This window comes from Falco biarmicus, chromosome 1 (assembly GCF_023638135.1).
Source record: "Falco biarmicus isolate bFalBia1 chromosome 1, bFalBia1.pri, whole genome shotgun sequence".
NCBI classification, from domain to species: domain Eukaryota; kingdom Metazoa; phylum Chordata; class Aves; order Falconiformes; family Falconidae; genus Falco; species Falco biarmicus.
The window spans coordinates 52442563-52466798 of record NC_079288.1 but is presented as its reverse complement, the minus strand read 5'-3'; the positions used below and the strand labels follow the sequence as shown (position 1 = coordinate 52466798).

The window sequence follows — 24236 nt, the reverse complement described above, 5'->3', positions numbered from 1 at the left end:
CAACCAGAAAATTAATTATTGCAAGAAACAACAGTACCAGTTTATTCATTAAACATTGCTATGCGGAGCTGAGAATAAAGCATTTATTAAACTGAAATTCATCCACATCAGATGACTACAGTAAAAATAAGTCATACAGATGCCTTTAGCAACATACTGAAGCTGTTAAGTCATGCAAATTAAACTGCTGATCTTAAGATGCAAAACAAGCTTTCCAACATATTTGTATTTAGTTTTAAGCAACATTATTTTTCTTTCTGCTCTTACAAACACATATAATGCAGGTCATTAGATGCTACTGGAAGCAGTCATTTTCATGGAAACTCAAACTTTGAGAATTTATCCAATATTGGGAATATACAGTTATGTCAAGCAACAGTAAATTTCTGTATTTTTAGCCAACTTTCCTGCTAACACCTTCTTTATCATAAAAATGTTAGCAATTCTTGAGTGGAAAGTAATTATCAAGAAATACACTGAATAAGAGAGACAGACTGTGTGCGAACGTGTGCATGTGTCTGTGTATCTATATATACATATTTCTGTATATATCACAGAATAACAGCATGTTTGGGGTTGGAAGGGACATCTGGAGATTGCCTAGTCCAACCCCCTGCTAAAGCAGCTTTACCCAGAGCAGGTTGCACAGGATCACATCCAGGTGGGGTTTGAGTGTCTCCAGAGAAGGAAACTCCACAGCCTCTCTGGGCAGCCTGTGCCAGGGCTCCGTCACCCTCAAAAGTAAAAAAACGTTCTTCCTCATATTCAGAAGGAACTGCCTGTGTTGAAGTTTGTGGCCGTTGCCCCTTGTGCTGGGCACTGCTGAAAAGAGTGTATTTATATGTACGTGCACAAACATCCATGTATGTATGTATGAAAAACACTAATGAAATCTAAAAAATCCAGGATTTTGAGCAATCAAAACTACACAAAAATCACAGTCTCTTTGCTGCCTTCTTCATATCCTTTATTCCTAACACTTAAAAAACAGCATAGGTTTTCCTTTGCCTCAATTACTCAGCAAGCCTTGATACAAATCCTGTTTTGCACCATGAAAATTCCCTTTGCAAGCCTTAGGTGAGGACTGCTCCACTTAGCTCCTCAGGTGAGGCACAGCAGCCTAGCTCCACAGAGCTCCAAGGACACAGGTTAATGCTTTAGTTTGACCTTGACACAGTCATGGTATAAAATACACACTACACTGTATGCTGCTACATAGGAAATATAACCTACCATCATCATTTAAGGAGAAATTTGAATCTCTAAAATTGTCAGTCAAAAGTATGCAACATCAACAAAACTGATGAACTGAAGCAGTCTTTCTTCCCACCACACCTCCAAGATGTTGCCATTTCCATTTATCCTAAAATTCATCTGCTGTTTGTCATTTTTTGTATCTTCATTGGAGTTAAAATCGGTTAATTCAAATTGGTTAAAAAATTAAGTGAAAAAAGGCAAGAGACCTACTCTTTGTCTTTCTATCAGACCAAAAAGTGAAGTTCTCTGAGATCTTGGAGTAAGGCCAGATCATATTAGCCTGCTTATACTAAAACATCCGATGCTAAAATGCTGCACGTCTCATGAAGCCAGCAGTCTACAAGTGACACTTCTGCCAAAGACAAGCATATGTGGTTCGTTATTATTAAAGGAGCATAAGCCTCAGCAATGTGTCTCAAGGGAAACTCTGGACAAATTTTGTATTTCAGATTTGCTCATTTCTGCTGTGTTATTTTTACCAAACACTCAGGAGCTTCTGTTCCTCTCTCTCAGACCGGGAAGACATTTCGCTGCACTACTGACCTAATCGTTTATCTATGCCAAACACCACAATATGACAATAGTTTGTGACAGGGACTTAAACTCATATGCAGAATCACCTCCACAAGTGCCCAGGAATATTAAAGATCCTATCTGACCAGCAGCTTCTCATCAAGGGACTGGTGTAGATGAGGAATCAGAGCCTAATCCCCATTGTGTGTCATAGGATATTGCCACTTTTAACGCTCCATGTCTGTCTTGTGAAACTGATTCAGAGAGTAATTACAACTCAGATAAGCCTTTTCTAGAATACGTGCAATTAATTCTCCTGTAAAAAAGGGGGAATGAAGCCTGACACTTTAATAATGTTTAAGTACACCTAATCTATTTCTTTTCTGCTCCTAATGTTTCCTAAATATGAGGAAGAAAAAGGATTTGAAAGTACTTACAACTACCTGATTTTATGTAAATCATCCACGGGTTTGTAATATCCCATCACAAAACAGCCAATGTGAAATACTACTACAAACAAGCAGAATGTAGAGCAAGTGGGTAATCAGTGTAAAGATTAATATAGATTTTTTTTTACTTTTTTTTTAATATAAATACTACTATTCTTTTCAAATGGGAATTACCTAATTACTGTAAAATTTCATGGACAACTTTTTAAAAATTTTGAAAATAGACTGGATTAATCAAAATTTCTCTTTTTTCCTAACAATTCAAAAAGTTATATGCACCACGAGTTCATTAATTTATTTTTCTAAATCTCGCTCTTGGCCTGTCAAAACAAAAAAAAAAAGTTGTGATTTTTGGACTGTACAATACAAGGCATCTATATTGGCATAACTGCATTTGGAGGTGATTTTTACACTCAACCCAAGTGTCTTTCACAAACAGTTCATCAACATCATTCAAGTGCATCTCAGGTTTTCTATTACACTTCAAAGCTGCATAACAAGTATTCATCTTCATGATGCTTCAAAACTGCAGCAATTGACTAATTGCCCATTATTGAAATCAACCTACAGAAAAGAGCTAAACTTGCCATCATTCTGCCATCAGGGCATACCCTATATTTAAGGAACAAAAAACCACCACTACCCCAAGCCCCCACACCCCCCAAAAAATAATTCCCCAAAACAAATAAAATAAAACCACCAGTCCACAACACAACACACCTCCCTCATCTCTGATCATTTACCACAGGTTTTGGACAAGAAGGCAGAACTTGTTTACAATTTGAAAAGAAAAAAAAAAAAGTTATTTTTTTTCAGCTGATTCAAGAGTATCTAGTCCTAAAACATTAATTTCTACAGCTTGAGGTAAAGCTCGCTTAGCTAGCGCTGTACCTAGCTATTCCATAAATACAGTTTAACGTTTTATAAAGACCCATCTCCACAGCAGAAAAACATCTCCAACAGCTGGGCTATAAGTGGGATTAATTTCCTGATCTAACTTCGCCTGCAGTTCCACTGAGAAACCACCCAAACCGCCTCACTACGTTTTATTTCAATGGGACAACACACATGACTCGAGTTACACAAGGAAATCAAGGATAATATTTTTAATGCTTGTTTTTCAGCATGAATGCTGCTGTACCAATGACAGCAGTGGAATAAATGTTACTGTAAACAGCACTCAGGTTATTTTTGCCACTATACCATGAAAATATTTTCTGCTTAAAGTCATTCTAAGGGCTCACGTTGCAGTGGGAAAAGATTGATTTGGAAAATGTATACGAAGATGCAGTGTCAGGTAGAGCTGGGTAGGAGACAGCTGTTTCAAATATTTTCCTGTGGTCAATGAAAAATGATACTTCATTTATTTTGTTTATTGGGGGCTGGGGGCTGGGTGGGGGGTAGAACAAGTGAGTGACTCCTACTACCAAATCCTACTGAATGTATTCACTTTGTTTCTCTGATTTTCTGGATAAGAGGATATCGTTATGAACAAGTACAGCTTTGAGACAAAGTGATGCTGTGAACCCAAATTTTAAGTTCCTGCTCAGGTTCACCATGTCCAAGGAGCTTTAGAGCAGTTTTGGGCACCTGACATCTTGGGAGTCAGTCTCCAGTTTCTGAATAAGGTATTTTTCAGGAAATAATGAGAGAATAGAGAAATTAATTCCACTGCTCTGTCTGCCTATAATTATTCTTCCAAAGACAGACAGACACACTTCTGGTGACCAAGGGAGTCAATCCAAAATTATCACTAAAAAGAGATCAAACAAAAAAACTGGTGAGGAACTTTTTTCCTGTTGTTCTTTGTTTTCTCAGAAGTAGGTGAGGGCTCCTTGCATTTTATCCTTTATACCTGTATCTTGTGGCTAAGCATCTCAACTGCTGTTCTCATTCCTCAAAGATTTACCCTTTTCTTCCTTCAAGTTCTAGATAACTATTAGGCAAGAGAAGAGTTGCAGGTGCCCTGAAGCATCATTAGCTTACAGCAAGTCAGCTAACACTCCATTGACATTTTCCACCCTCAGCTCTGCTCATGGTCTCCTTCATCATGCACTCAAATGTGGTAGAAACACTTCTAAAATGTATTTGAAAATTAAAAATAAAAACAAAATAAATCAGAGAAAGGAGAGGAAGACTACTAGAAAAGTCTAGGGGAAAAAAAAAAAACCCTAGAGAAAAAGAAACAAAGGTTCACTAAGAGCAAAAATTGACTTGAATTTCACTTTAGGTTTCTGCAGAAAAAACAATTAACCAAAAGTTTTAAGTCTACATGCAAGCATCCAACTTAACAGAAACCCACAAGGAGAGAAGAACATGAAAATCTGTACTTTCAAGAAGTATAAAACTGACTCCCACTCAAACTGATTTTTATGTTAAAATGCTATCTCTGAATTAACATCATGATGCCATGATTTCGAGACAGGCAGGTTGTATTTACAGCTGCTGTATTTCCATATTCAGAATGACAGTGGAACACGGGTTGCCCTAAGATACAAGAATAAAAATGGTAGTTATCTATCAAGAGCGATGTCTGTAATGTATTGTAGCTAAGTGAAAAGGTGTAGAGTTTCATTAGCCAAAAATTACTGTTCTACTTGTCTTTTGTAAACATTCACTTTCCTAATATTTACAGCCTTACCAACACATAACTGTAGGATTTGCAGAATATTAAAGCATGCTTTGCATCAAGTTTTAGACAATTTTATATAAATGAAGAAGACATTTTCATCACCATTTTCTAGCAATCATTTCAAATTTACCTCCTTTTTAACAGCTCTAAAAAGAGAGTTTACTTTCTCTGAATAGTCCACTGCACGGAGCTCCTTAAAACAGCTTAAGCAACGAGGACCAAACCGCACGAAGCTCCCATTGGGAGGGCACAGAAACACAAACAGGAGATTGTGAGAACCACCTGGCATCTGGAGTGGCTTTCTAAACCTGCCAGAAGGTGGGCAAAGCTGCAGCAGGAGCTTAGCCTGAGGGCCTGGGGTCCTGCAAAAAGTCCCAGGGCAAATCAGAGGGGGAAACCTGGCTATATCTTTTGGTGGGCCTCAGTATTTAGTAACGCCATGGTGGCAGGGCACAGAGCATCTCCATGAAGAGGACACTGGATGTGCAGCGCAAGGGGTGGTGGTCAGAGGGACTGGAGCCCAACTGCTCTTCAGAGGACTTTTAAGTTGCATCCTCAGCCTCATACAGGTTCATTACAGGCCTCAGGGAAACAACAGGGGCTCACTGTAAGTATACTGAGGCTTTTTAGATGCTTAAGATCTAAACCGTGGCTGGAAAGAGCTGCTCCATAGCTGCCTGACTTCAGAGAAGCCTGAGTGGGTGTTTCCCCTAGAATCATAGAATGGTTTGGGTTGGAAGGACCTTTAAAGATCACCTAGTCCACCCCTCTTGCAATGAGCAGGAACATCTTCAATTAGATCAGATTGCTCAAAGCCCTGTCCAACCTCAACTTGGATGTTTCTAGGGATTGGACATCTACAAGCTCTCTGGGCAACCCAAGAAGCCTTAGCTAAGTCTCCCTCTGTCCACTAGATCTTCAGGTCTACTTCCCTGCTGCACCAGCCAGCCTCCCAGGAGCCAGACATCTTTCCAGGAGCCCATGCTCAGTTTTTCCCAGAGCCAGAAGTCCCTTGCCCTCCCAAAGCACTGCTCTGGGCAGGTAAGCACCTCTCCCGCCACTCTCTGACCTTTTTTTAACTTCATATATAGCATTTGAATGCCATCTGACAAGGAAGAAAATTAACCAGCTAGCACAGCATAGCTGGTTCAAGCTATGTAGTAAGGAAGTAGGTGGCAAGCAACTAACTCCTATATTAGGTCCTGAAAAGAACTATTTGGTAGAGTTACCAACGAGGAGTAAAGATGATTCAGAGACATTTCCAGTCCTACATGCCATTGCTATAGAAAAGCAATCTTCAGCCCTACAAGATTATCTCCTAGGACTACCAGGGCATGGCTACAGCTGTCTAATTCTAGGCTTAGAAAGAAAGTGAATAGGAATAACCTCTTATTCCCAATAATTTTTAATTCTTAAAATAGTTTATTTTTAGTGATCTTTTTTTTAACCTGCTCTTATGATTTTGGGGCATTCTCTTGCAATTTTTTCTCATTCACAGCATCAAGGAACCACTTAAAAAAAATATCAAGCCCCTGTTGGATTGCTGTGGTCCTTCAATAAATACACTTTAGTTTAGTGATGCCATGGATAATTAACAAAACAATGCAGTCCCTTTGTTTCCGGAAGACTGTCAAAACATTCAGTTCTGCTGAGCTCTTTTACTACCCTGTTACTCTAATTCTAGCTGCTCTAGAAATCCTGGCAGCTCCTACACAACAAATGTAAACAAACAAACCTCTTAATTTCTCATAGATAAATAGCATTGCAGGAGAATACACAGTACAGATTAAAAAATATACAGATGGCCAAAGCTGGCATATTGACTCTGTATTTACACACCTCATGCACAAAAGTCCTGTTTCCAATCCCATGGGCACCCACTACGCCTTTTGTTTCTAGGTTTCATAACCTTAAGTCTAGCTTCTGTCATGTTCATCTCCCAGCCTGGCTTTATTTAGTTCAACAGGAGAAAATGAGATATACTGAGGCCTTTCAAAACTTAGTTTCATATGAATATATGTGGTCTCAAGACTCCCACTTATAGACTCTTTCACAAGTCCTAGAGTATCAAAACTGAAGTCAGTTAATAATGGATTAAATCTATGATACTTTCAATTACATGGAAATCTTTATTTTGTGATACTAGGAAGAGGTACATTTCTGTCTATTATGAGGTACATGAACTAAATCCCCTACGGGAATTTTTTCTGCAACTGGCATATAAATATGAATTTTGACAACATTTAACAGCAAATAAGCTACATCTCACTGTATCAATATAGGATAATTTTACGCTGACAAAACTGTTGACCACGTAAACAGCATATATGTTCCTATAAAATTAATGCTCCAGGTCTGTGCAGAAGCTTGGTGTTCCCTGTGACCCATTTTGTCATTTAATTTTAGATAATAATTACAACATACATAATTTCTTTATGTAGCCAAATATGAAAAGAATAATATCAATTATCTGTATTTATTTGGCAGATGTTCACATAGCAAACCATTCCTTAATCTTTGAGCAGCATTACATTTTTCCCATGCGACTTGAAACTTAGCTATTTGTGCTGGTGTAAAAGTATACCAGTGTTTTTGTTTACTATATAAAAGATGCAGTAACGGATGAACCTGAACTCATTCTTGTCCAAGTTCTGAGCTAGCTGCCAGGCATGAGACAGAAAGGCATAAAAAGCCCCTGAGCTAGATCAGATAATTAAGATCTAACTAGAGAAACAACCCCACCTCCCAAAGGGTGCTTATACAAAATCTTAGGTCTCTGCATACCTGCAACTTGAATGGGGTGACCCTACATGCTTTCTCTGTGGAGTCTTTAAGTTCTCTGTTTCTGAAGAGGAGGTGGGAAAATCTCCCTCCTTTATTTAAAAATACTGAAGAGTTGTGTGGCAAGATTTAGGTAGTGGAGGGGTACCGGGGTTGTTTCTGTGAGAAGCTGCTAGAAGCTTCCACCATGTCCGATGGTGTCAACGCCAGCTGGCTCCAAGTCAGACCCACTGCTGACAAGGCCGAGCCCATCAGCAACAGTGCTAGCGCCTCTGGGATAATGTATTTAAGAAAGAAGAGGAAAAAAATCTGCACAAAAAATAGCAACAGAAGACAGGAGTGTGGACATGTGAGAGCAGCGACTCTGCAGACACCCAGGTCAGTGAGGAAGGAAGGTCAGGAGGTGCTCCAGGCACCAGAGCAGAGGCCCCCCTGCAGCCCATGGTGAAGACCATGCTGAGGCAGGCTGTCCCTCTGCATGGAGGTTAACACTGGAGCAGATATCCAACTGCAGCCTGTGACCCAGCACTGGAACAGGTGGATACCTCAAGAAGGCTGTGACCCATGGGAAGCCCGCGCTGAAGCAGGTTTACTGGCAGAACTTGTGACCTCGTGGGGGACCCATGCCGGAGCAGTCTGCTCCCGAAGGACTGCACCCTGTGGCAGGGTCATACGCTGGAGCAGTTCATGAAGAACTGCAGCCCAAGGACTCACGTTGGACAAGTTCATGGAAAGCTGTCTCCCATGGGAAGGACCCCACGCTGGAGCAGGGGAAGAGTGTGAAGAGCAAGGAGCAGCAGAGACAACTGTGATGAAATGACCATAACCCTCATTCTCCATCCTCCTGTGCCACTTGGGGGAAGGAGGTAGAGAAATTGGGAGTGAAGTTGAGCCTGGAAAGAAGGGAGGGGTGGGGGAAGGTGTTTTTTAAGTTCTGGATTTAGGTCTCATTGTCGTACTCTGATCTGAATGGTAATAAATTAAACTAAATTTCCCAAGTCAAGTCAGTTTTGCTCATGACAGTAATTGCTGAGTGATCTTTCCCTACCCTTATCTCAACCCATGAGCCTCTTGTATTTTCTGTCCCCTGTCAGGTTGAGGAGGGGAATGATAGAGCGGCTTTGGTGGGTGTCTGGTGTCCAGCCAAGGTCAACCCACCACAAAGACATAGCCATTTTCATCATGTACCATCAAAAATGGAATTTAAAATTATATTAGTACAGCCTTAATAGGACAGCCATTTTGCTGTATTTTTTCATGTATTTAGGTTTTTTAATTGCTATGTCACACATTTTATGTCAGTCACTTGAGAGTATTCTGTCTATCCTTAAAACAGTAGTACTCAAGCATCGGTAGCTCATGCTAAGGAAAGTTTAAGTGGGTTTAAGAATATTTATTATTTTAATTAAAGACATCTATTAAGGAGAAAAAAGTATTTCATTTTCTACTGAACAATCTTTTGCATGTGAAAAGCAGCTCACAGGAGAAATATTCACAATTCATCAGGACACGTGCATGACCCTTCAGTATTTCTGGCATATGCATACAGTGCTGTGCTACTTCTCTGCCGCTGATATTGCAAGACAACTGTCAACACAATCTTTTCAAAGAAACTAGCAGTGCATCTAGCTAGTAGCCACTTCAAAGGCTGACAGGTCCTGAGAAATGTACAGTGGGTGTTATCAGTGTTCATCTGAATGATTAACATAGCCTTAGGCTAGCTATTCTGTAGCTGGTGTGAAATTGTATTCCTTCAGTTTCTGGTCTGGAGCGACATTATCAGGTAAATGAACTTAAAAAAAACCAATTGCTTCTAAAGCTTACCAGCTCCTCACGAAGTTGGGCTATGAGTTCATCTCTTTCTTTCAGCTGTAGCTTCAGCACTGAGCATTCATCTTTTATTCCATCCTACAAAAACATCAAAAGAGATGTTATAATAAGCTTAACGGTTTTACTTTTCTATTGACAAGAAAAGGCTGTTTCACATAGCGTGAGATAATTACATTCAAGTAATGAAACTCAATTCTCCTTTGTCATGTGTGGTATTTTCAATAACATATTCTAAGTTGGTGCATAAACAAATCCAAAGACATTACATAGAAATGTGAATAGCTGTCTGCACAGAAGTCCATTTTAATTTTTTCTGAATCTTTTAAGCCTTTTTACTGAAGATACTATCAGGTCATTCCTTTTCAGTTAAGGAACGGCTCTGAAATGTTGTAATTTTACTCATACAAAACAACATTAGAGAAATACCAGTTTAGACGCATTACTGTGGAGCTCTTGATCTTGGAGAGGATAAAGAAAAAAAAAAAAAAGCCCAACAGACATTCACAGGGAAAGTAGAGCACCCTTCGCTTGTGTACATCTCTTGTTCTACATCAGCCAAAACAGCAGCAGTTCTTATTTTAACTGGGTGGAGAAAGAACATAGTTAACACTCAATTTGACTTGCAGGAAAATTAACCTAATAGCTAAGACTGTAGCCAAACCCAGGTCTATGAGAAAGTCTTGCGAGCTGCCCCCCGGTAATTTTGTGGGTTCGTGTAAGTCTAAACACCTTATTTGGAGAAGAAATGTCAATCACGTATTTTTTCTGGTGTTCTAATAAAAGCCAAGAGAAGAAACTCAAATGAAATAACTGAACTATTTAAGAATAAAACCCCAACAAACTAACCAGCCAACTAGCTGGTTGTTCAACTGTACATGACAAACTGTATCTTTACATCCTCCTAGTACAGACACATATTTATAAAGTTTGGGAAATGTACTGGTCTGGAGTATCATCATTTTCAAAAAAAAAACAAACCAAAAAGAATCAAAAAGCCAAGCAAGAAAACTTTTGGAAGTATGGTTGTATTTGCACAACACTTAGTTTAAAAATCAGAAAACTGAAGCTCTAGCAAATAGATAATAACAAATATGAAAATGCAGAAATTATTCAGACCACGAAGAACTCGGGGGTTCAAAAGGGTATAGCCAGCATGATTAATTTGAACTCTGTCAGTACTAACATGTTCGTAGCTCCAAATGAACACACAAATAGAAGACAGCAAAGTAAAGAATGTGAAGTCCATTTTCCTAGTTAAATGCTTGATTATAATAATTACCTTTCAAGTAATTATATCGCTCAACGCCCACTCTAACACAATTGGAAGATGAAACAAGATACTCACATATAAACTCCCAAATATTTACAACTACAATAAAAAGAGATACGCTGTTTCTGGCTGACAAATAATGAACCTGCTTACACACTACTTCAGTACTATGCATTTTCCTGAAAAATAATAAATAAATAAATAAATAAATAAATATTTCCTGAATAATACATATATGAATATATAAATAAAATAAAGATATGAATAAAAATATATTTCCTGGATAATAACTAACTAACTAACTAACTAAATATGATCTCCTGAAAGATTCAAATTTAGTGCGAGTTCTGGCATTTTTCTATCTCCTTTAAGGAAAAACTCACAGGAATTTTTTGCTGCTATATGGTATAGCAGCATTTCACTCTTACTAACAGATTGCTCTTTAGGAGTATTAGCTGAGAATAAAATACTAGCGCATCCCAGAATACAGTCCTCAGCAGGGGATATGTTATTAGTACATAGTTAACATTTTTGTTAACAGGAATACCTGCTTATGAAAAATATACTTTAAACCATAAAGTATCAAGAACTTTACTGCTATTTTATCAAACTGAGGTATTTATTTTTTAAAAAAAAGTTTTAAAAATGATGTGGTATTAGCTATTTTACCTCAATTTCTAGTCACATTATTCTGAGTTCTTTTTGTCAGCATGGTTTCACATTCTTGCTATCTCCTGATTTTCCCCTTTTTAACTTAAAAAAGGTTAGCAGAAAACACAGTGGAAGAGGGAAAACAACAAGGTCGCATGGCCCAGACTATGGCAAAAATAGCTTTTAGAAATCATCCGCAGCATGCAGGCCTGTAAGTGTGTGGTAGCTACAGTAGGAACGACTACTGAGATCAACTTTGGAATGAGGCGATGCAGTTGCAGGCCGCCCTTGGACTAGTGAGAGCTCGAAGAACGGTTTTGCCTGGCAGGGCTTCCAAACACTTAAAAATCACAGCACATCTCTCCTGGCAGAAAGCAGTCATGCACCCGGCTGGATCTTCCTCACCCACTTGACGGACTGACCCGTCTTACCCAGTTCTCGAGGCTCTTAACTTCTATATTCCATGCAACAGTTTTATCATACCATATCGACCATAACTGTTGTTACAGTTTGGAGAAAAATACCTAGGGCTAAGGTAATTTTTCCCTTGTCTTGCCACGCATCAGTGGAACTCTGATTAACACTTGCCAGTTGGACATGGTTCTTACAAACCAATACCCCGCATTATCAGCTCCCGTGCAGACCATTGCACCTCTGTAAAAGGGCATCCTGCACTCCGTGGGGGACCACTGTGCTGAGACTGTGAGGGTTGGGGCCACACACTTCATGCATTTGCCGTCATCAGAGAAAACAATACTTATTTTTTCCATGCCTTACTTAGCTTCATACTTGAAAAATATTTAAGCTAGCAGTTAGGTAAACTAAAGTGTAGAATGCAGGTGCTACAATCATTGTCACCAAACGGAAGCCTTCATCCTCACCCAAGCATCTCAGCAAAGCTGACCTTAGACAGGATTTCTCTTGCAACTTGCTGTACAGGCACATCAGTGTGTATGCAGGAGTTACCCAGAATTGTCTGGTAAAAGGGAAATGCTAGCAATTCACAAATTTTTGAGTTTTGTTTAGTAAAAGAAGTAATAATGAACATAGTCTATATTCCATCCACTCTGTACTACACTGGATTTGCAAACAGCACAGAGCCCTTCTTCCTGTTGAACACATGTAGAATTAGGACTTTAAAATTCCATTTTGTTGCATGGTGTCTGCACAGGCATCATTTGTTCTGCAAACAGAAGACAAAAGAGAAAAGAAAAATGGTGCCTGGTGCTTCTGTTTCTATTATGTTTTGAGGATGTTTCTGCCACAATAGCAACTGAGAACGTGAATAGAACAAAGAAAATAACATACAGGGAAAAAAAAAGAAAACCCATCGACTACAGAAAGGTTTGGGTAATTTTAATATCCCATACAACTGTCTGAATGTACTACCAATAGAATAAAGTGTTATGGAACCAGCTATGTGTTGCCAAAACAGTGAATATCATTCTTCCAGAAAGTAACTATTGAAAGCTAGGGAAAAAGAGGAGGCGCCAAAAATCACATTCTTGTGCAAGAGCCAAAATATTTCAGCAAAGGCTTGTGTTCAAGGTACCAAAGAAGTTGTATGCTATGGAAAGGTGCGGGGCAGGAAAACCTGGTGGAATGCTGTGTTACTTAATAGTCTGTGGGTGAACAGCAATGCCTATTAGCATGAATTCAGGAACAGTTCACCTTCATTCCTCAGAAGGCCTGAAATGTTTCATTATCTCCTGTGTGAAAATGTGGTACAGTGCAAGGCCGATATGGAAAGATCAAGAAATTTGTTGAGACAAGCTTCTCAAAGTGAATGAGGAATAGGAGACAGTCCAGTGGGGATTTATAGTTTAAGAAAAAAACCACTACAAAACCACAATCTACCCGAAAGCCAAAGTTCCCTTCTAAAGAACTGCCACAACAGACATCAAAGAGGAAGGGCCTTGAAAAGGATGGTATGCTTCTAGCCAGGCATGCAATCAGTGCATTCTGAGTCTACACTAATTGCAAAGCTGGAAGAAACATTTTTCCCTGTAAAGTAGGGCTTTTAAAACACACTTGAATACTCGGGGGACTGCATGATTCAGGGTCTTCACTATCTGCACATTCCAGTAGATACCTGACCCATGTATTCCTATGTTCAGACAAATAAGCTTATTTATAATGCTGGGTATGATCATGTATGCAAATTATGTCTCATGTTTTTGCAGCCCTTACAATATTTATAGAGTATAAGAGAAAAATGGATTGGCATATAAGTATATCCAAGTTCACAAGTCAACCGGAATAAATTAAATCACCAGGGATTTAAAAGTCTGCTAGGTACCATTTACTATTTCTGTTTGCTAAGCCAAGATCCTTGGACACTCTGGTTCCTTATCTTTCTGCAAAATGAGTTTATACTGACATACTTTATCAAAACTATCAGTCCAATGAGAACATGGATTTTATGAAAATAGTAGTCCAAGTAATTCAATCATATGCTCTATGCATGTTTTCATGAGCTACCTGTATAGACTGTAGCTTTGAGACCATTTTGTTGAGTTTAATAAATTATATGCACTACATATGACACACATTACATATGTATTTCATAGTATAATGATATTCTCATTTTTACTAACATTGTTTGTGACCTTATTAAAAAAAAAAAAAAAGGGGGTAAGAATTCTGTTCTCCATTGCAGTAAACATGTTCATAACAGGCTTGTCCAAGACACTCAAAATACTTGACAAAAAGAGAAGTCACTTAACAGGCTATTTGTACAAAGAACTATTAGACACAGCCAAATTTGTAAATAAAACGGTGCTTCTTCAAACTATTTTAATAAATGGAGGTAATCATAAAGGTTTGTAGTCTAAACTCCAAGTGTACTTCATAAAAATGCAAAAGCAGCTGCGTGCAAAATGTCCATCATATTTTCCTCATTCATATTCTCTGACATTGTAAAAAAAAAAAAAGGTTATTAAGGATTCAGTTGTATATTCATTATCAATCTGCTGTTATTGTACATGTTTATGGTTAGAATATTCTTCAAATTATCACCCTTTTACTTATTTTCATTTGTAGGCTGCCATGGTTTAATCCCAGGCAGCAACCAAGCACCACGCAGCCGCTCACTCACTCCCCCTCACTCAGAGGGGTGGGGAGGAGAATCAGAAAGGAATGTAAAACTCAAGGGTTGAGATAATGACAGTTTAATAGGTAAAGTAAAGGTGTACACACAAGCAAAGCAAACCAAGGATTTTTTTCACTACTTCCCCTCGGCCGGCAGGTGTTCAGCCATCCCCAGGAAGGCAGGGCTCCATCACATGTAACGGTTACTCGGGAAGACAAATGACATAATGCTGGATGTCCCCCTGCTTCCTCCTCCTTCCCCCAGCTTATATACTCAGTGTGACATCCTATGGTATGGAATATCCCTGTGGCCAGTTCAGGTCACCTGCCCTGGCTGTGTCCCCTCCCAGCTCCCCGTGACCCCCAGCCCTCTCGCTGGCAGGGCCCAAGGAACCGAAAAGCCTTTGACTGGGTCTGACCCTCACCCAGCAGCAACCAAACCCACCCGTGTGCTGTCAGCAGTGTTCTCACACCGAACCCAAACCACAGCACTGCACCAGCTACCGAGGAGGAAATTAACTGTGTCCCAGCCGAAACCAGGACATGGCTATGACAGCAATTGCTGCGTCTCTGTGCTAGCAATTTCCTATTTTAGTTCAATTTTGTCCATCTGGGAAAATGCCAAACATAATAGCAAATCTGTTTCTCATCAGATCAGGTCACAAGATGACAAATTGTACTCTGTTGTGTGAGGACAGCTGCAGCAGGTTATGCATAAGTGCCAAAAAGTATAATCATTTCCATTTTGAAAACTTACTTTATACCACTTCATACTTCGGAACAAATAGGCTTATCATGCTTATTGTAATCGAAGCACTCAGAACTAACCAAGTACTATGGAAGATGAATCTACTGCAATTTTACTATGATACTGAACAGACTATGCTGCCAAAATAGTACCATAAAATTAGAATATTACAAAACTCATTTGATAAATGCGCTGGTTTTGAGATTCTAAGCAGATTGCTTACCAACTCAGGGTAATGCAAAAAATCAGCAATTACTTAGGAGGTAGTGTCTTGAAAAATATTACCCTGGAACAAAACAAATCAAGAAACTTAAAACTGAGTATCAGGTCCAGAAAGCTAAAAAAATGCCATAATAGTTGAAGCTTCCTCTGAATTACGCAGGAGATTTATACAGCAAAATTAATAAATTTCTGGATAACTACCTAGAACATTCAGAGAAAACATAGGTTATTTTAACATGTACAGGGTTTTTTATGCCAGCAGTGTAGGAGTCTAGACTATGTACAGGATTACAAGTATCTTTTACAGTTCGCTTTACACCACCTGGCATCTGAAAAGCACCAAGTACTTTTGTGGATCTTGAAATTTGTAGAGAAGCACTGTTACCTCCAAACTGAGATCCCACCTGTGTTAACATGTATTGCATGTTGACACACAGTTTTATTAAAATGAAGAGCATCTACATACTTGAGATTACTCATATGAGTAGACTTCTGGATATTACAGGCTGTGTTTTCAGAACCGTGTTCTTTGTCAGATCATTTGTAGTTTTACTGGTTGTTATTATTATTATTGTTACTGTTTAAATGAAAGTCTTAATGCTCTAAACATGAGGCAGAGAACCTGAGACTGCATTATTTGTTGCAGGTGGCAAAACAAGGTCATTGGTACCTCTTTGAGAGAGAGTGTCCTGATGTATTTACACCATGTTACCATATGAACACAGTATGACTTTCCAGTGTTTTATTTTCTCTTTCTTGGTTTGCTCTCGCTTTACATACTGTATCAATTCGTATCTGTCATATCAATTCCTTTCAATCACACCAAGAGAGAAATTAACTGGCTGGCTGCAATTCTTCACATGTGCAAAGCACATTGAATTTGCTTCTTTGGCTCATCTGTTGTTTTGGTGCTGTGCCAGTCCAGTTAGTCTTGGCTGGAGTCCTGACAATGCTCCCGAAGAGCGTCCGCTGACTGCAGGCAATGGTCACAGTTAACGTGCCTGCTTCTCATGTCACACTGCCGTGCCAGCTTTGGCTCAAGCACAGCAAAAGGGCATGCTTCAAAAATTCCCTTTAAAGCATAACACAGCAACTCCCATGGCCACCCCGACTCAACACAAGCAGAGTCTCACTACAGGGTAACTTTCCAGTAGCAACAAAAGAAATTAATAAAATCCTGAATCAGCTTTGGAAGCTATGGTCATGTCAGAAACAGACATCACTATGTACATCTTTCATGCAGCTACAGCATTCAAATGACATTTCTAAAGGAACAGGTCTATTTTTTATTTCTTATTCATGAAACCAAATGGAGTTTGGGGACCACAGGTTCTGATCTTATAATGATAAATAAGGGTGATTAATCCTCATAAAACCTAATGCAATTCTAAACCATATTCTACCTAAGTTCAATTACATGGAATATGTCAATAAATATTTTACTGGAACAATTTAGGGCAGCTATATCCATTTGAATACTGGAATTATAATGATATTTTACTATGAAAGTAACACTCAAAGAGACTATATAAGCTATGCTACTTTAACCTGAGACATTTATCAATACAGAGCTAAACAAATAACTTTTTCTTCATAGTGTTCTAATTGGCGGTTAACAGTGAAATACAAATTGAGTAAACTAATGTGGTTTTGTTTTGGTTTTTTGCTTCAGCTGAATTTTGCTCTCTTCAGAAGTGATAGTAAAAAGGATGGAGTTTAAAGGATACAGCTTGATTAATAAACTGCACAACATAAAACAGAATGATCATACCAGGTGAAGCACAGGGTGTATCTAACCTGCAGAAATCATGAACAGCAGCCAGGAGTGGAAATGTGTAACAGAAATGTGTAACGAACATACAAATGTATTTTCCCTAGTACTACCACTCCACTTACCCTTTCCTTATGGCTCTTCCTGAGCCAGAATTCATATACAAAGTATCACACCTCCTTTGGCGATATCTTTAAATAAATCATATGTTCATTAAAACATACCAAACCAAGCGAAACAAAATACCCAACCCCATAAACCTTCTTCTAGTTTCAAATCCACTGCCCAAGAATGTCATTGTTCCTGCCTTAAGACATGACAGGAGTATCTGCTATTCATCTCCTCCATGTCTCCCATGGTTTTGTAAGTCTGTGTGTTTAATGTGCTATTCCAGCCATCTGTTTGAAGCTTGGGAATAGCTTCTTTCTTACATAAACCATTGTGTATCTCTGACCAAAACCTATGATCCACCCTTTCTAGTTAAATTATATCATTCCTTCGAACTGGGTACTCAACATTCCATATAGCACTCAAGCAGCCATTCAACTATCCATTTGCACGACTGCATTATGATATTTTGGTTTGCATTTCTAAGGGATTATTCAAAATAATTCTTAAGAGCCCAGATTTACAGAAAATCCCTAGTGCCTTCCATGTTTTCTGAAGAAGGGAAAAAATTCAACCACAACCCCTTCTGTAAACTGAAAATCAAGTGTCACAAACTTCGAAATAAACAGACTTTCGAAACAACATCCCTGTACCTAAGGGGTCAAGAGCCCTGCAAAAGCTGTTAAGAATAACAACTCAAGTCTGTACTTTTCTTGATTTGGTAAGTACTAAGCTGGTGTTTTCAGGGAACTATGCACAACGTCTGAAAGTTCTCTCTCCTCATTTAGAATAATAGGACTGTTCTTCCCCGTGTGTATTCCTTTGTGTTTGATGACATTGAATCTCAAGTGCCTTTCATCTTCAAATCATTTGGTATGATGATATCTTTCTGCAACATTTCACATTCCATTTTAATTCTGATTATTCTGGACCCTTCTGGAAGTATAATTCTTCCTTTAGTAAATGACTACTTACTCATCTTTTGTATTCTACACCTAAACTGCCATTAATCCAAGAGAAGACTCTCCTACTCACCCTCTTACTTTTTAAAAGCCTTTGATGAAGGGCCTTTTTGAAAGCTTTTTGGAAATCGAGTTAACTACACAAAACAGATCATCCTTATTCACATGCTGATGACTCCCCCAGAAGACTTCTGGGGGATGATTAAAACCTCAGGAAGTCAGGTCTGCTCATCCCCATTTATTATATTCATTCATGGGGCAACAAAAATCTATTTTCCAGAACTTCTACTAACTTAACTGGTAACAAAGTCAAAACAAAAGAACCTTTTAAAAAATGCAGCCAAAATATAAAAACCTGTCATCTTACTTCCATCTGTCATTTCACTAATATTCAAGCAACAAAGAACAGGCAAGAGTTACCAATTCAGCAATTCCGTGTATCAGTTTCTTTAGCACACTTGAATGAGCAGCTGGTGCAAGAGGTTTCTTATTCTGTGCTTCTGTTACTATTCTCAGATACCTTCAACTACCATTTCAAGACCTGTTCTTCAAACTAGTTCCCCCAGTGCTGCTGGTGTATCTACTTATTGGAAACAAAAAAGATCATTTACTATACTTTTTTTACGATAACCTTATCTGTCAGGAGTGCTTCCTTACACAAAAATTATCTTTCAGCATTGCAAATTCTCTGGAAGACCTCATGCCACTTATTAACTTGAAGAAAGCCTTTTATAATCAGGGTGTGGGGTTTGTTTGTTTGTGTTAGTTTTTTGGCCTTGCTTATTTTATTTTTACATTAAATCGTAACCATGAAGTTCAGCAATTTAAAATATCCTATTCGTATCTATTTTTTTGCCATAGTGCTAAATCAATAAAACCAAAATCCCTTCACACTCTTACATGCAAACAACATGAATCATGTAATACATAGAGTTTCACTACCACCAAGCCAGTAAATGCCCTTCTTCATGTTCAGAGAAAAAATGTCCTACACAAAACCTGATGTTCTCTAAATGGCAGGAGACAAGTCCACATCAGATCCTGGCTCCCCTGGGAAGAGATCAATATCAGAGTTCCTTCTGGCACCAACAAAGCACAGACCACTGAGCTGAAGTCTCCCCTGAATCTGCTACAGTCTTCTTCCATCAGCTTGAAAACGTGACACCTTTTCCATTATTTTATGCTGCACTCAACTTCTATGCTTTAAAACATTCTTTCTCCTGCTTTCTGGAATCACAAGAAAATTTCAGAAAGGAGGAAAGGGGAGCCTTAAAAAATAGTGACTTCAGCTCTTCCAGTTGAGGAAAAATGTGACAAAACAACTTCTTGTGCACAACCAAAAGACAAAATTGGGTGGGTTTTGGTGTTTTGTTTTGTTTTTTTCATTTTCCAGTTACTATGTTTAAAGCCAAGGCAAGATTTTCTTTAGGATCCAAATAAAAGCAATTTTAGATTGACCAAGATGATCTAGGGAGGAGACCAGGGAATAAATGTTTAGATCTTCCAAACACACAGGAATTGAGAGAAGTAATCTTATTAAATGCTCTCAAGAGAATAAGGAAGTGGAAGAGATCCAGCCATCTCTGTCTGAGTTTATAATTATGAAAATAATATGTAATTCCAGGAAACTTTTTAGGATCAAAAACATATACACTTGCACGCATGGATAATGTGTGCAAATAACAAATACGCATACAATTAACAGTGATGTACAAATTAGCATTAAATACAATTTAGTGCAGGCCTGTATAGTAAGTTAGAAGAACGTGAAAGGTCATGGTGGCAGGGTACCTGGTTCTCTGCCAGATAGTGAAGAAAACTATTAAATAGAGAGATATATAAAAAATTCTTCAATTAATATAAGCAGGGTGTCTTCATGAGACAGACTTTCATTTTTTTTCATACATCCCATGTTTTATTTTTGTATAAAATGGGAAATATGTTCTAGAGACAAATGAAAATTCTAAGGAAAGCAGTATCACAAGAGCTTATAGACAGCAGAGGACACACAAGTATACTTTGGAAATGAAAAGTTGACCCCAAATTAACCTAAATGCTTCCCTCACTATTTTGGACTCTCAAGTTTTGTTTGACCACAAACTTTTTATGATATTAAGAGACCAAAATTATTAATTCTAAAGATCATCTTTATTTTGGTAGGTAGGCTGGGGAAAAAGCTGATTTCAAAAATGCCTATTACCTAATAAATGTTGAGCACACTACCATATATAAAGAATAGTACTATTTTGAAGGTAGGTACATATCCATTTTTAAATTTGAAAAAACCTTTGATTTGGTATTTAGACCACCTTAAGACCAAGTGACTTTTAAGATGTTCATCAAAAAGAAAGGCATGAAAATAAGCCACCTGTTAAGTAAACTACAAAGAGTCTGCAGCTTCTTTGATAAATGTTTGTAGGAATCAGTATTTATTTCATAACTTACAGAGATGCCTATAAATTCCCCATTACCTGATTCTCCTAATCATCTTATGCAAATTGCTGCATCCCGGTTTAAAGACCTTTGTGACTTCAGCAACCAACATAAGCATTCTGGAGTCCTGATGTCAACAATTTCAAAAAAGACATCATATTCACTAAAATTCTATTTCTGTGTGCCCAATCTGAAATGATTTCTTTGCAGACACAGTAAGTTCTGGAGCAGTGACTGAAATAAAGTTTTATGAAATCAGTATCTCTTGAAAAGGTCACAGAATTTTATCCACAGCCCCCTTAATTGGGGACTTATTAAAGCAGTAATAGATTGAAAATTACTCTCAAACTTTTAAAATACACAACTACAAAATACAAACCTACATTTTCAAAAGCATATCTATTTCACTTTGCACATTTTTTTGTTACTGTATTAGTAATAGAATACTGTATTGAGGCAAACATATATTTTTTAATATGGGGAAATTGGTAATGTTAACATTTTAATATTAATTTTAAAAATATTATAAATAATATTATATTATTTTCAATAATAATAGTTTATATTAGTAAATTATAATATATTTGTAATTTGATAATATTGATATTTAATAATGCTATATATATCATTGAATTATTTTATATTATTGTATAAAGAATATAATAACTATAAAAGTTTAATAAATTTAAATACAAAAATATAATATTATAAATTAAAATAGTAATTTTAATAGATTCCAGATTGCTTCCTTGTTTCCACTTCCCCCACAAAATTCCCATATACACGCTATTTTGAACTGTGGGCTCTTTTCAGTTGTAGGTTCCAAATACTTCCATACTAAGAGGTTTGTGCCACCCTCTTTTTATTTTTTATTTTATTTTCTCTAGAGTACAAAATTCAGATATACAAAAAGGAGGTAAGCACTCACCTGGGTTTTGCTTGGATATATATACCTGAGCTTTGTGCCTATGAAAAGGACTCCCCTGCTAACATCACATGACACACCTTGTAAACACCAATATTATTTTAAGCCTATTGACATCTTTATCTATGGCCATAGTCATTCCAATTAAAAAAGAGTATCTTTTCTGTGGCAATTCTTAGAGTACTTTCACACCAGTCTAACTCCAGTTATTCCCAACGGCTCCCTAGACCCACAATGGTAACACAAAAAAGTAAGACCCTCCTATCTAGATAAAGTGAGACCACGGAAGTACCATACACTCTGTTTATTTTTATATCATTAAGTGTTATGGTGCAGGACGTGATGCCCCCTCTGAAACTATAAATAATATTTGTAATTTGCTACTGCTTATAGACTATCAAATGTATTAAATCCATAAACATACTATACAATATTACTGAACCTTTAAATAAAATACGAGCAAATAGCAAAATGATGCCTAGCTGGTGGGCAAATCAGTAATTCATTTTGATATTTCAAAACATCTTGCTACACTTCATGTAGAACTTGCACATATAAAACTTGGAAATTTTTTCCTGCCTTTATCACACTTGCTAAACGTGGCTGGTTTTGTTTCTCTAAACAAGCACTTTTGTGAATTACTGACATAACCTCTTTCACCTACTGCCATTTAGTACGCTGAGCTCTCAGACACCCCCTTCTTGTGTAGAGCTGCTGAGGTTTTATTCCTTCTTATCAGGTAGGCAAGAGTAGATTCTGAATTGCAGTGAACATACTTCACACTGAGTACAGATTTACAAAGTCAATCACTAGGCTTCTCAAATAAATACAAGGAAATTTCAGGGTAATGGAAGGATGTGATTTTCAATATATATCCTACCCAAAGAATTACTGGCTGTGTTTATGTTTTATTCAAACTATTCATGCTACTCATTATTTTGATACTTTCCTTGAAATATTTTGGCTTTATTTTCCTCTTCAAGTCAAACAGTCACATTTCCATCAGCATCTAATATTGTATAAAGAATTCTTGATTTTGCATGTCAATGTTCAAGCTAGGCAGTCATGAAAAAAAAAAATAAATCTAAAAAGACTTGACTAGACTATACATTCAATGCAACTCCCCGAAAAACTGCATACCCAATTACTTACTCACCTTAAATAAAAATGCATTTTTCATTTGGGAGTAAATCTTCGTTCAAGCAATGTGACATTTTGCTGGTACTTTTTATGCAGCTATATAAATCTTTAAATACCACTACCTTTGCACAGCTATAGAAAATCTAATTTCTGGACTGACATTATGATCATTACAAAAGAAAACACATCTATATCTCAATGAGTTTTTAAGCGGAAAAAAAAAAGGTTTTGTCAGAAAACTGGGACAAACAAAATTCAGCTATTGGAAGACAGTTATGCTGTCATAAGAATATTAAAAAGATATGACAAAATTTAAGTCTTTTAAGACAATACAGTACCAAATATAAATACCTACCTAGTTTGGCCAGTATGGAAATCAGTACAGTCTAACGAGTAGAACACTTGTTGGCATAATAAACATGCTAATACAGAACTACTCTTCCGGTTTCTGAGCTACCATGTATAGTGATACATCACTGCACTAAGCCAAGTAGAAATAAAATCCTATGCATAAAATGCTATAGAAATAGGGCTGAATTTTGTTTGGGTTTTTTATTTTGTTTTTCTTTACATACTTGGATCCCCCTACATTGCACATTTTAGATCGTAATATTGCAAATATACAACTCTTGCAGAAGAAACTTGAACTATATTGTTCTTTTCCTAAAAATAAACTAAAAATGTATTTAGGAGCACTGTAAATTTGGCAGCATCTATAAAATTTTCCTCTGTAAAAAGAATCAAACAGAACACCTAATAATGCCAAGATACCATGGGAAACAACAATGGCCATGAAGAAAAGACATCTTTTGTTCATATCTTTGTAGCTGAGTGGCAGATTACCACTTTTTCGTTAAGACTGAAGCCAGTTGGGGATTTTATAACAACGTATTTTCTCACTTTAAAGTGTTTGTTAGAAAAAGCCCTTACCTTTTTGAATAAAAATTAAACAGTTTTGCAGAACCTTACAGGGGCAAAATCTTTTCATACCACTGAGCTGGAAGAATAGCCATTACCCTGCTCCGCCACCTACGCGGGAGCTTAGCAGCTGAGGTTACCCAGGGAGGTGGATACAGAGGCATGTGCTTCCTCAGGCTCACAACAGGGACTTGAACCCAGATCACCTGCATCTGCCGTGGCTACCCTGGTCACCGCCTTAGAGAGATTTTAGAGCAGACTGCACTCTTTGTCTCTACAGGAAAATGAAACAAAGCCTCAGTAGTTTGCATAAAAATTAAATCCTTTTTCAAGTAGAGCATCATTCCAGCTCCTTTGCTACAACCAAGAAAAAAAGCGCAGTCTGTGGCAGAGAAGGCATCAATGGAAATTTGCTGTTGAGTATGGCTGCTGCTTCTGCTTTGGAACAGTGTATTTGGCTTTATCTTTCTTGCATATGCTGGAAGCATACATTTTGCAGAACTTTTAAATGATATTAATATACATGAATGAATGGA

At 37.6% G+C, this 24236-nt stretch overlaps 1 protein-coding gene across 5 annotated transcripts in view; it reads right to left on the bottom strand.

Moving 5' to 3' along the window:
- CCSER1 (coiled-coil serine rich protein 1) overlaps positions 1-24236 on the bottom strand; it is a 709724-nt gene that overhangs the window by 316970 nt on the left and 368518 nt on the right. For all 5 annotated transcript variants that reach the window (XM_056332770.1, XM_056332760.1, XM_056332788.1 and 2 more), the window contains exon 8: positions 9457-9540. In XM_056332770.1, coding sequence (XP_056188745.1) covers positions 9457-9540 — 84 coding nt within the window. The remainder of the gene's footprint in view (positions 1-9456; positions 9541-24236) is intronic.